At 43.3% G+C, this 12,051-nt stretch overlaps 1 protein-coding gene across 1 annotated transcript in view; it reads right to left on the bottom strand.

Moving 5' to 3' along the window:
- Positions 1-7,850: 7,850 nt before the first annotated feature.
- IQCB1 (IQ motif containing B1) overlaps positions 7,851-12,051 on the bottom strand; it is a 786,328-nt gene continuing 782,127 nt past the window's right edge. Inside the window, exon 14 of the mRNA XM_069616694.1 lies at positions 7,851-8,466. Coding sequence (XP_069472795.1) covers positions 8,168-8,466 — 299 coding nt within the window. The 3' untranslated portion in view covers positions 7,851-8,167. The remainder of the gene's footprint in view (positions 8,467-12,051) is intronic.

The following is a 12,051-nucleotide window of genomic DNA, read 5'->3' as shown; positions in this document are numbered from 1 at the left end:
CTCTTTCTTGGGAGTTTTTTGCATCTTTCTCCGCGATTGACATTCCCTCTGCTACTGACAAATATGAAATCAGCATCACCTATTGATGCTATGTCTTTAAATATTGTTAAAGACATTTGCCTTGTATTGCTACTAATGGTGTTTCCGCTATTAATTTTGCTCTATGGGTGAGATTACTACTGAGGTCAAACATGCCTTGGTCATTCCCCTGCTTAAGAAGCCATCCCTGCATCCTTTGATTTTGGGTAATTTTCACCCAATATCCCATGAGACTCCATGGAATGGGGATTTACCAGCCTTTCCGCCACTTGTAATATCCCAGAAATTACGGGATACCAGGCGGCGGAAATAGTAGGTCAGTTTGCTGGTATCCTGCTGAAATTATCGGCGGGATACCAGAAAATTTATAATGACCCCCTTAGTCTTTCAGATATACATAGAGGTGGGGTGTAAGGGACACCAGGATGTTGGGTGAGGGGGTGTCAGACCGCGTTTCCCTTAGATGGTCGTTCTTGTCCTCAGAGGGGGAGTCTCTCCCAATGAGATCCTCCTGCTGTGTACCACCCCAGGTGGATTATCGGGTAGCGACCTTAATTCCCTGGCCTCATGGAAAGGGGCTCCCCCATGAGGAGAAATGACGACACCTCAGGATTCTTCACAGTGGTACACAAATAAATAATCAAGCTTGGACGTGGCCTTTCTAGGCATTCCAGCAAACCTAATATATTGGATCTCTAAGCTTCATACTAATACTGCGTATAAAATTAGAATTACACGTGAAGGAGCGATGACTGGATCCATTATGACTTATTTGGTATTGAAACAAGGATGCAATCTAGCAGCCACACTTTTTAACTTGTACTTATGCGACCTGGATGAGCAATGGAAAGACACTAATATTTTTCCAGTTAAATTGGGCTCTCTGCGTATACATTGGTTAGCATTTGCGGATGACATTATTTTATTGGACCGCACTCCCTCCGGTCTTCAACGTAAATTGACAATTATTTGAAAATGTTGGCAATGTACACAATCTCAGACCTAATTCCAGTAAAACTAAAATTATGGTTTTCACAGCAGGCAAAATATTGAAGAATTATAAATGGATGTTTGAGGGAGTTGCAATTGCACAACCGATGGAAATCATCTCTCTGGGATACTGCATGAGTAGAGTCATCTGTTAAAATATGGAACGATATGCTCAATCAGAAATCCAGATCCTTGGTGTGCCAAATGAAGGTTATTTATTCTAAATTTTGTAAATTTTCCCTGGTCCCGCTGTTAGATTACTTCACATTGAAGGTTAAATCCGTTCTTTTGTACACTCTAGATGAACAAGTTACTTACCAACTGTAACATTCTTTCGACTGGATGTTCCTCCCACATATTCCTCATCTTATGATAATTCTTATCTCCAGCTTCGCTGCTTCAGAAAACAAAATTCTCGGCAGAGGGCGCTGTGCTCGAGGTTGTGGCGTTGATTGTCCCTTGACGGGCTCCATACTCTGTCGACGCCACTGATGGTATGAATAGCTCGAGCCGCGCCCGTTGCTTCAGTTCTGTTTTTTAGATTAAATATAGGAGGAACACCCAGGCGTGCCTCATGACTGATGCACTCTTCGTGAGAGGAAAGTGTAAGAAAACGTAAACTGTACTGCGGGTAGGATGGGAGGGTCGATGAGGAATACGTGCGAGGAACATCCAGTCGAAAGAACGTTACAGTTGGTAAGTAACTTGTTCTTCGAATGGATTGTGTCCTCCCACGTATTCCTCATCTTATGATAGACTCCCATAGCAGTGGCAATTTTGGAGGTGGGAGTACTAAATACTGTTTTCATGGACGGAGTGAAGTACCGCCCTGGCAAATAACCGCTCATTGGAGGAGGCAGTATCTAAGCAGTAATGCGTGATGAAAGTATGCATTGATTTCCAAGTTGCAGCTGAACAAATGACTGCTGCCGGATCTCCCCTCTTTAGAGCCGCAGAAGTAGCCATTCCCCTTGTAGAATGGGCTCGAAGCCCACCTGGTGGGTCTTTTCCCGCCAATCTATAGCATTCAATTATAGCCAGAATAATCCAGCCGGATATGGTCTGTTTTGTCACTGATAAACCCAGTTTATGACCAGTATAAACCACAAAAAGTTGGTCATCTTGGCATAATCTTGCCATCCTTGCAATGTAGAAACTAAGAGCCCTCTTGGGGTCTAGTCTATGTAATCTCTCCTCTTCTTTGCCCAAATGAGGAGGAGGATAGAATGTTGTTAAAACTATTTTTTGTGACAAATGGAAGTCGGAAACTACTTTTGGTAAAAAGGAAGGTTTAACTTTAAGAACTACCTTAGTAGTATATGGTGGTTTGCATGAGAGAGCCTGTAGTTCACTAACCCTGCGGGCTGATAAGGCCACAAGAAGAACAGTCTTTAATGTTAGAAGCCTCAATGGACAGAAGTGCAGAGGCTCAAAAGGTATACAAGTTAGAAACTTGAGTACTAGATTTAGATCCCAAGTTGGGACATGAAAAGGTACTGGAGGGTATACGTTAGTAAGCCCTTTTAAGAATTGAATTATTAATGGTATTTTGAAGTATGAAACCTCTTCCGAGGTGCGCTTGAAAATGGACAGCGCAGCAAGGTATCCTTTTATTGTTCCTATCTGAAATCCCAATTGGATAGATGTAATAGAAAAGAAAGCACTATTGGAGTGCCACATTGAAAAGGGTGCACATCCTTATCTTTGCACCAGTTACTGAACTTGCTCCAGCGACATCGGTACAAAGACTTTGTTGCTGGCCTTCTGGCCGAAAGCAAGATCTCATCCGGAAGATCCCAATCCTTGTATCTCAAGCTCTCAGAAACCATGCGTGAAGGTTGAGTGTCTTGACCTCTGGATGGAGAACCCGACCTTCCTCTTGCGAGAGAAGATCCACTCTTTGCGGAAGACGTATTGGAGGGCAGATGAACATGTCTAGAAGGTCCGGGTACCACGTCCTCCTGGCCCAATCCGGGGCAATTAGGATCATGGTTTTCCTGAACTTTCTCAACCTCCTGATTACTTGAGGAATCACGGGGACTGGGGGAAACGCGTACAGCAGTGGAAACCTCGACTCCACCACAAATGCGTCTCCCAAAGCTCCTCTTTCCGGTTGATCGCGGTGGCGAACAGATCCACTTGAGGGGTTCCCCAAAGGGCGAAGATCTCCAGAAGTACTTCCTGAGCTAGCTCCCACTGCTCAGAGCATCTGCCACCGTGTTCTGCTCTCCGGCTAGGTGAATTGCCGATAAAGAGATTCACTCTCGTATTGCCCAGAACCACAGCTGCATTGCCTCTTTGCACAGTGGTAGTGACCCTACACCTCCTCTCTTGTTGAGGTTATACATGGCCACTGTGTTGTCCGTCATTATCAGGACATTTTATCCCTGTATAGAGGGCAGAAAGGCCTTCAGCGCTAGTCTGATTGCCCTCAGCTCCAATAGGTTGATGTGTAGTTTGGACTCCGATGGAGACCAACGACCGCTGATTGTCAGATCGTTGGTGTGTGCTCCCCACCCCGTGAGTGAGGCGTCCGTCACTACCGTTATCTCCGGCCATGGTTGCCAAAAAGACTCTCCCTTGAGAATGTTGTCGTTGCAAGCCCACCATAGAAGATCCTGAGCAACTGCGCTCGGGACTTGCAGAAGATCCGACATATTCCCTGAGAACTGGGACCACTGAGTTCTGAGTGCCCATTGAAGGGATCTCATTCTCAACCTGGCCTCTGGTACTAGGAAAATGCAGGATGCCATGAGGCCGAGCAACCTCAGAAAATCAAAGGCCGGTAGATACTGGGCATTCTGGAACTTTGTCATCATCTGCAGAATGTGGAGAGCTCTCAACTCGGGAGGCGAGGCTTTTCCTGAGGAAGTATCCAAGACTGCTCCGATAAATTGGAGCTTTTGGGATGGTATCATGTGGGACTTCTTGAAATTGAGGGAGAAGCCCAATTTGTGAAGGAAGTGGCAGGTGATCAAAAGATGTTCCTGAGCTTGTTCGGGAGAACGTGCTCTGATCAACCAATCGTCCAGGTAGGGGTAGACGTGAATCCCCCCTCTCCTGAGACTCGCTGCCACCACCGCCATTAATTTGGTGAAAACCCTTGGGGCGGAGGTCAACCCGAATGGCAGAACTCGAAACTGATAATGAGAGTTGCCAATCGCGAACCTCAGGTATTTTCTGTGCTTGGGATGGATTGGCACATGAAAGTAAGCATCCTGAAGGTCCAATGATACCAACCAGTCTTGGAGTTGTAGAGCCTGAAGGATCTGAGAAAGGGTCACCATCTTGAACTTGTTCTTCATGAGGAACTTGTTCAAGTTTCTTAAGTCCAAGATTGGTCTCATTCCTCCGTCCTTTTTTGGGATGAGAAAGTATGAGGAGTACCAACCCCTGTTCCTCTCCGCTGCAGGTACTTGTTCTATTGCACCTTTCTCTAGCAGGGTTAAAATTTCCTGCAACAGGAGCGGGTCTGGAATTTTGACGGAGATGGCTCCTGGTGGATGATTCTGAGGCCTTTTTTGGAAGGGGACACAGTAACCTTGAGCTACTGTTTCCAGTGCCCAAGCATCTGAGGCAATGAAATAAATCTCCTCTCTTCCTCCACAATATTTGTCGAAGGAATGGAAAAATCCTTCGAAGTTGTTGAAGGAATCTTCGATGACTTCTATGAGGACTTCGACACAGGCGTCGAAGACGCTTTTGGCTTCGATGCCGAAGCAATCGACGCTGATGGCGTTGACAAAGTCGTGGAAGTTTCGAAGACTTATGTTTTTTGTGTGGCACCGGAGAGGTACTCGACTCTCGAAGAGTCATCGACGACTTGGCGTTGCCTTGAGTTTTTCGAGTATCCTCGACACTACTGGCCTTAACCATAGTAGTTTTCGACTTCCCTTTGTCGTCCAATGGAGCAACTTTAGGGGTATGGCTCTTCTGACGTTTATTCGAGGGGGTCGGGGCAGCATTCTTGAATACCTCCATCTTTTTTCGAAATTCCTCCCATTTTCTGGGGGAATCCGATTTTGTCGGACATCGAATTTCTTCAGTCGATGACTCGGAAGATGATGAGGGAGATCTATGTCTCCTCTTCACTTTTTTAGACGAGGAAGACGGAGAGCGTCTCAATCTACTACGAGATCGAGATCTCTTGGAATGTCTATGGTGATCCGATTCCTTCGAATCGGTCGAATTTTTTAATGTTTTTTGCACACAGCCTTAGCTTTAGAAGCTTCCCTCCCCACCGACAGTTTACCTCTCCTCTCACGAAGGGCCTTCTCGACTGACAGGAGCCACAGTCGCCGATTCGATGACTTGAACCGAGGCACCAAAGACACTCAGTGAGGATCCGTAATCGACATTTTCGATCCACAGTCGATGCACTTCTTAAACCCAGTCTTGGGTGTCGAAGGTGTAGAAGAAAACGACATTTTCCACAGAAAATCTCGAAGCGCGCCGTTCTCGATAGCGAAGCGATCGGAAAAACGGAACTGAAGCAACGGGCGCGGCTCGAGCTATTTATACCATCAGTGACGTCGACAGAGTACGGAGCCCGTTGAGGGACAATCGCCGCCACGACCTCGAGCACAGTGCCCTCTGCTGAGAATTTTGTTTTCCGAAGCAGCGAAGCGGGAGATAACGAATTATCATAAGATGAGGAATACGTGGGAGGACACAATCCATTCAAAATGTGCCTGTTTAACATCAACACGCACGTAAATTCTATACAGGGACGTTTATTGAAAACGGCATTATATCTTGCATTATCCATCCCTAACTGCATCATCAGACATGAGTTTGGCCTAATACCATTGCAATGTAGATTCAAATGGAGGGCACTATCTAATTTTGCCAAAATGTTGGATCCGCCTATGAACTCTATTTGTCAAAATGTTCATGAGGTGTTCTTGGGTAATTGTCCTAAATCCTTAATGCAGTAAAAAAGGAGAATGCAGTTCTTACTCGATGAGCTTGGGGTCACAGGCAGTGACTTGTGTACTCGACCAGCTTATGTGAAAAAGAAAATTTTTGAAAGAGATTGGATTTCTACCATTGAGGGACTTAATAAATACAACACATTCAAGGAATATGCTAAATTTAGTAGAAAAAGGGATTTGAGATGTACATATATAAAGATGTTCCCCTGTAATATCACTTGCATGTATTTTATGCATTATAAATTTAACCAATAACACACTCGTGAAAGGATTAGCCATTGGGGAAGTGAAATAGACTTGTATCAGGTGGTCTCTTGCAGATTTCTGAACTGTGATGCACACAAGGAAACACTTAAGCATCTAGTGTTGGAATGTCCACACTTCCGAACAGTAAGGACAAATGTACTAAAGAGATTTTTTAACATTGAATTTGTTGACTCTTACGATCTCCTCTGGGTAAGAATGACGACGGGGAGTATAAGTCAATTATTATCGCATTAGCACATTTATTGAGGACAATTGGAGCTGAATTGTTGATACACAATTGAAGTACTACTGAGCACATCTTTTGTAATTCCTGCAAACTTTTTATACCAAATAATGAAGTTTTAAAAAATATGTATTTATTTATTTGGATTTGTAGAGCGCGCTACAGCCTGCAGGGATTGAGGCGCTATATCAGAGCTTAAGGAGGCTTACTTGAGGGTTACAATGAAGCCGCCCAATGAAAGAACTTGTTGGTCTTAAAGTATTATGCCCATTCATATTTAAATGTTGGTAGTGGTTTTAGTGGTTTTATCTTGCGATTATAATGGGGAACTTCACTTTTGCAAAATGTTGTACCTAGACGCTTATGCGACTGATATGTACCATATTAATTGCACTGCCTGGCCATTAGAATGGCTGTATGACTGACATCTCCCAACACTTGTCATCAACTTGCACTTTTTGCATAATTTGCACACTTTGCATTTTTAGATGCTGGTAATTGTTTTTGTTTTATTGTGAAGTATTGTATTGTCTGTATGAGGATATACTCATTTGTCTATGTGGATCAAATTTGTGTAGTATTGTATTTTCTGTATATGGACATATCGACTTGTTTTGTTTGTGACTTTATTCAACTTATTTTGTTTCACTATTGAAGCATATGTACTCAAAGCTTTGTAAAGGTTTTTTTGAAAACATTAAAGTTAGCATCAACTGAGCAGCTTATTTGACATATGGGTACCGATCAAATGGGTCATCATCAACACATGTATTAAATGTTTATGGTAATTTCCAGATGGCACCACAGGTACTGGTATGAGTCCTTGGGTGGGATTTCTATACTGCCAAAGCATAGGCCAAACCCTGTTACTAACACTTTGCTCCTGGGTTTGCAGGAATTGTCCTGGGAGTATTTGATGCCATCTGTAGTTCAGTTTAAATACAGACAGCGATATCTATCTGGTGGAATATCTGCAGGACTGCGGGATTACCCATCAACTTCCATGTATCTTATTGTTAACCTTGAAAATGAGTTGGCCAACTTAAGCAGCCTGAGCATAACAAAGAGGCTTCTACTGAGATGTCCTGGATAAAGGGGGTTCTGAAGAAGGAAGTAAAAAAAAAGTGATACAAGAAGGAACTGTTCCAGCAGTCTATTGACTACAGTAGTGAAAACAGCCCAACCAAAAGGAAACAGAACCTATAGTAGAAAACAAACACATTAATGCCTACATGGTAACATCTTAAGGAAAAATAGTTTTAAAAGTGCTACTGGTTTAAAGTAACACTGCATGCCAAATCCACGCCACAATACAACACACATATTCCAAAAATGGCGAGCAGCCACAGAACAAACTTCTGTAATTAAAAGGGCTAATTAATTGATAATGAATAGGCTAGATTGTGCTTTCTTTAATAACTGATGCTTATAAAATGTAAGTACATACAAATTCAAACAGCATTTACATTGATTTGAAACACATTAATAATTGAGTAATACAAAATGGTCATCTGAGGTATCTTTTATAAAGTCTTGTCTGTAGAAGTTGTATTTTTCTTGGAGGTGCCCCCCAAAAAATGTCTATTCAGTGCACCAGAGAATTTTCTTTCTAAATCAAAATCTAGATGTTAATCTTTTGAGATGAGCAGAATGGTAAGAGCTTTGGTGAATTCTAAGGACAGTCTAGAAGTCTGCTATAATATTTCTGACATTTTTAAGGAAATGATCCATCTTCACCAGTTACATCTGTTGCTGGATATGGAACAGCCACGTTGGTGGAATGATGAGATGGTTTATATCCAGGAATATACAAACGGTTGTTTTCCACATTAACAATGTCGAAAGAAGAAATGTCTTCATCCATGAATTCATCGCCAAGCTTCTTCCACCATGGCCAGCGGGTGGATTTTAGCATGATGTTGTGAGACTGTTTTGCTCTAGCTGCCACAGGAACTGATCTACTTGTAAATATTTCAACATCTTTCGCTGTTGACTCTTTGAGGCCTGGGGCATCTGGACAAACAAAAGGAAGAGATTTTATACTTCTCATTGCAACTACAGAGGAGGAACAAACACCCATCAGGTAACCAATTTACAAAGGAATTGGGCAAACTAAAATACTCATTGATCTTTCTCAGGGCACCATTTCAGTGGATAGCACAATCATGCCAAGTGTATTTAACTGTCCATTTAACAGCAATCTGGGTAAGGGGGGATTGCCACGGGACACATATCCATGGAGCTCTTTTTAAAGGTTCTCGTACGTTTTCATTCAAACCTCAAACACCTAGTTGTTTAGAAAAGGTACCAAAATCACTGTTGAATTCTGCTATGAGGTAATGAGCGTAATCAGGTAATGAGGTAAAAAGGTATGTCCAGAGAGATTTCAGAAATATTTTTGTCTGTAAAACATACACAGAACATCACTGCTTTTTGTTTCTAAAATGTGTATCTGTCAAGCTTTCAAAAACATACATCATACAAAACAATTTATTTTACAAGTGTATTGATACAGGTGGACAGTTTCAAATATGTAAAATGGTAGGAGAAATAGCAACCAAGAAAATAGACAGCCACCAAGTTCAGGAAGGATCACTTCACTATTACTCACGAAAAGTAACTTCCCCATAAATCAAATGCAATACAACTAGTGGAGATATTAGACAGCCTTCCAAAAAAGTGTGATATCTGGGTCCGGTCCGCAGACTCATTTCCTGATTCGGTGTCCGCAGACACCCGTGGAGCAATTAGATAGTGGCTTTGTGTCTCTGACGCACGCTGATTGGATGTTCAAAAACATGAGGGGCGTCCGAAAATTTGAAGCGGTCGCCATATTGGATCCGGGGACAGTCGCAGCTGACCGCGGATAGCGCAGTGTGGAAAGGGTCTGGAAATCGCATTTAGGGTTACTTTGTGGCCGAAAGAGGGACTGCAAAGGGTAGAAGAGTGGAAAAAAGTTAATAGGGAGGTGTTTTATAGGCAAAAAAGGTTTTCAGGTGCCGCCGAGTCAGTGCACAGAGTGGTAAGGAAAAAGTCTGGAAAACATATTTTAGGTTACTTGGTGGCTGAAAGTGCCTTGAAAGGGTGGGGGAGTGTAAAGTTGTCATGGCGCTGTTGTAATAGGTGAATAAAACAGTGCTTCTGCCGCCATGTCCGCAGTCACTGTCCTTGTCCGCATACATGGACACATGCCTGCGGACGGCAGTGGGATTGGGGAGGTTCTAGGTGAGCCTTGCTATTTGAAGGTGTACTGTACATATTTGTTGTATGGTTTAATTGTATTGTGGTGGTTGTGACCAGTGGCCAGACTCTTGGGGGCATAGCCTATGGCTATATATTACACGGCCTGCGGTAGCAGCCATGTAGTTATGGTTAAGCTGCTTAACTCATAGGAAGAGCACTTTTTGGACGTCTTATAACTTTGACCCCCCCCTCAGACGAATCATCACCAAACTTTGCAAAAAGGTATATGATTTAGTGAAGTTCCAGGGGTTGGGGGGAGGAGCAAAGGGGCAAAGTTATAGGGGGGGTCCCAAAATGTGTGGAAATCCTAATGGACGCAATAGAAAAAAAATGTGCTTGCACCTACAGGCCAAACTGCTGGGCGGATTTTCATAAGCAAAATGTAGGACAAAATAAAAGTGATATCTGGGTCCGGTGTACAGACTTATTTCCTGATTCACAGTCCGTGGACACCACTGGACCAATCAGAGGGTGGCTTGGTGTCTGTGGACATGAAAGATGCACGCTGATTGAGTGTTAAAAAATGTGAGGTGAGTCATATTTCTGAGAAACGGTCACCATATTGGTTCTGCAGAGAACGGCTGAAGTGGAAAAAATTCTGGAAAACACATTTGGGTACTGATAACAACCACCCCACCAATACCGTTCTATCTGGGATCGATGAACCCTGCCAAAGTTTTAGTGGGTAGCAGTGTGCAGCAGGGTTGGACCGCCCCAGATGAGCTCCACCACTTCAGATTCTTCGGATGAAAGGACCACTCCTCAAGTAAGAAATAAGAACAAAAGATGTGGTTGATGCAATCAGAATAGCCTTGCGAGGAAGAGCGATGGCAGCGGTGGTACTGATGTGGCTACCATGTCAGCTTTAAGCATCTCGCTGGCTCCTTTTATTAAGTTATAGGAGTCATTGAAAGATTCTTCAAAAGATCACTCAACTATGCTGGCAATGCTCTACTTGAAGCTGATCTTCTTAGAAGGCTTCATCACAGAATCTCACAGAAAGGCGACCAGGACAAGACTTTAGAGCACTCTTTGTTAACACCAAAAAAACGGTTTGAACCTTTAATCCAGGAACATAATAGTAAGGAAAAACTATGAAACGAGCCAGAGGAAATCTATAAGGAGACAGAAGCAATGTCGAACAGCGGAGAGAAGCTAACCTGAAATCTCTAAAGATGTCAGGACACGTTGTGGAGGGGTTGTCAAAGAAACCTGTAATGCCAAATAGTAGCTTGAACACTGACCTTCTGTCATATGAAACACAAGGAGCTTAATGCTTTGGTCCCCTCTGATAGTTTCTGGCCTCCTGGTTTCGCATCGAATTTGGCTGACATTGCAGTGGGGCTAGTGCCCAACCCTCATCAGCTGAATTGCCTGCTTTGCAATGCTAGGTCTTTAGTGGCTCATGCTGCGGGCTGCTTTGATCTCCTGTCGGACTTTAAGCCAGATTGTTTGCTGGTCACTGAAACCTGGCTATTCGCCTCATCGGGGCCGGTGGTGTTGGCTATGCTTCCTGACAGCTATAATATATTGAGGACTGATCGGGTATCCAGTTGCCCCGGTGGCGGCGTTGCTTTTATTTTCAACACTAGATTTGTATCTACTGAGATCCCTTTGTCAGTAAAATGCAAAATAGAGGCACTTCTGGTGCGCATGGCTCTTTCCGCCTCTAGGCCTCTTCATGTTCTTATTGTTTATTGCCCCCCGGTATCTGATCCCACTTTCACTGAAACCTTTGCTGACCTTGTGGCTTCAGTGCAGCTTCAATATACTAATTTGATTGTTGCTGGTAATTTTAACTATAGGTGTAACAACCCTTCTGACAGTGCTGCTGCCAAGTTTATTGTTGCTATGGACGATTTATCATTGGTGCAACTTGTTACTGAGTCCACTCATATCGTGGGCAATCGCCTGCATCTGCTATTTGCTAAGCATGATACGGTTGCAGTCTCTACTGCCCATATGATCACCTGGTCTGATTACTTAGTTATTCCTTTTGCTTATAATTTCATTGATTGTGCACCTACATCCTGCAATCAGAAAGTATGGAAGCGAAACTGGCGCTTGGTTGATCATTCTCTCCTTGCGGCCCAAATCAATGAGCGTTGTCTTGCTGCTCCTTGCCTGGATCTTTGTTCTCTTTCCAAGATATTTACTACTGTGGCTGACTTACTGGCTCCTCCTATAAGTATTCGAGTACATGGTCGGCCTTCTGAGTCCTGGTTTAATGACAATCTTAAACTTCTTTGTCTTAAAAGCAGGCAAGCCAAACAGAAATGTTGCTCTTCTTATTCCGCTGGTGATAGGGCTGTATTCTGTGCAATTACTTCTAGTTATCATCTTGCCATAAAACAG

This window comes from Ambystoma mexicanum, chromosome 9 (assembly GCF_040938575.1).
Source record: "Ambystoma mexicanum isolate Mex_15411 chromosome 9, UKY_AmexF1_1, whole genome shotgun sequence".
In the NCBI taxonomy this organism is placed as follows: Eukaryota; Metazoa; Chordata; class Amphibia; order Caudata; family Ambystomatidae; genus Ambystoma; species Ambystoma mexicanum.
Note: the sequence above shows the minus strand (reverse complement) of the source record. Positions and strands in the feature narration are given on the sequence as shown.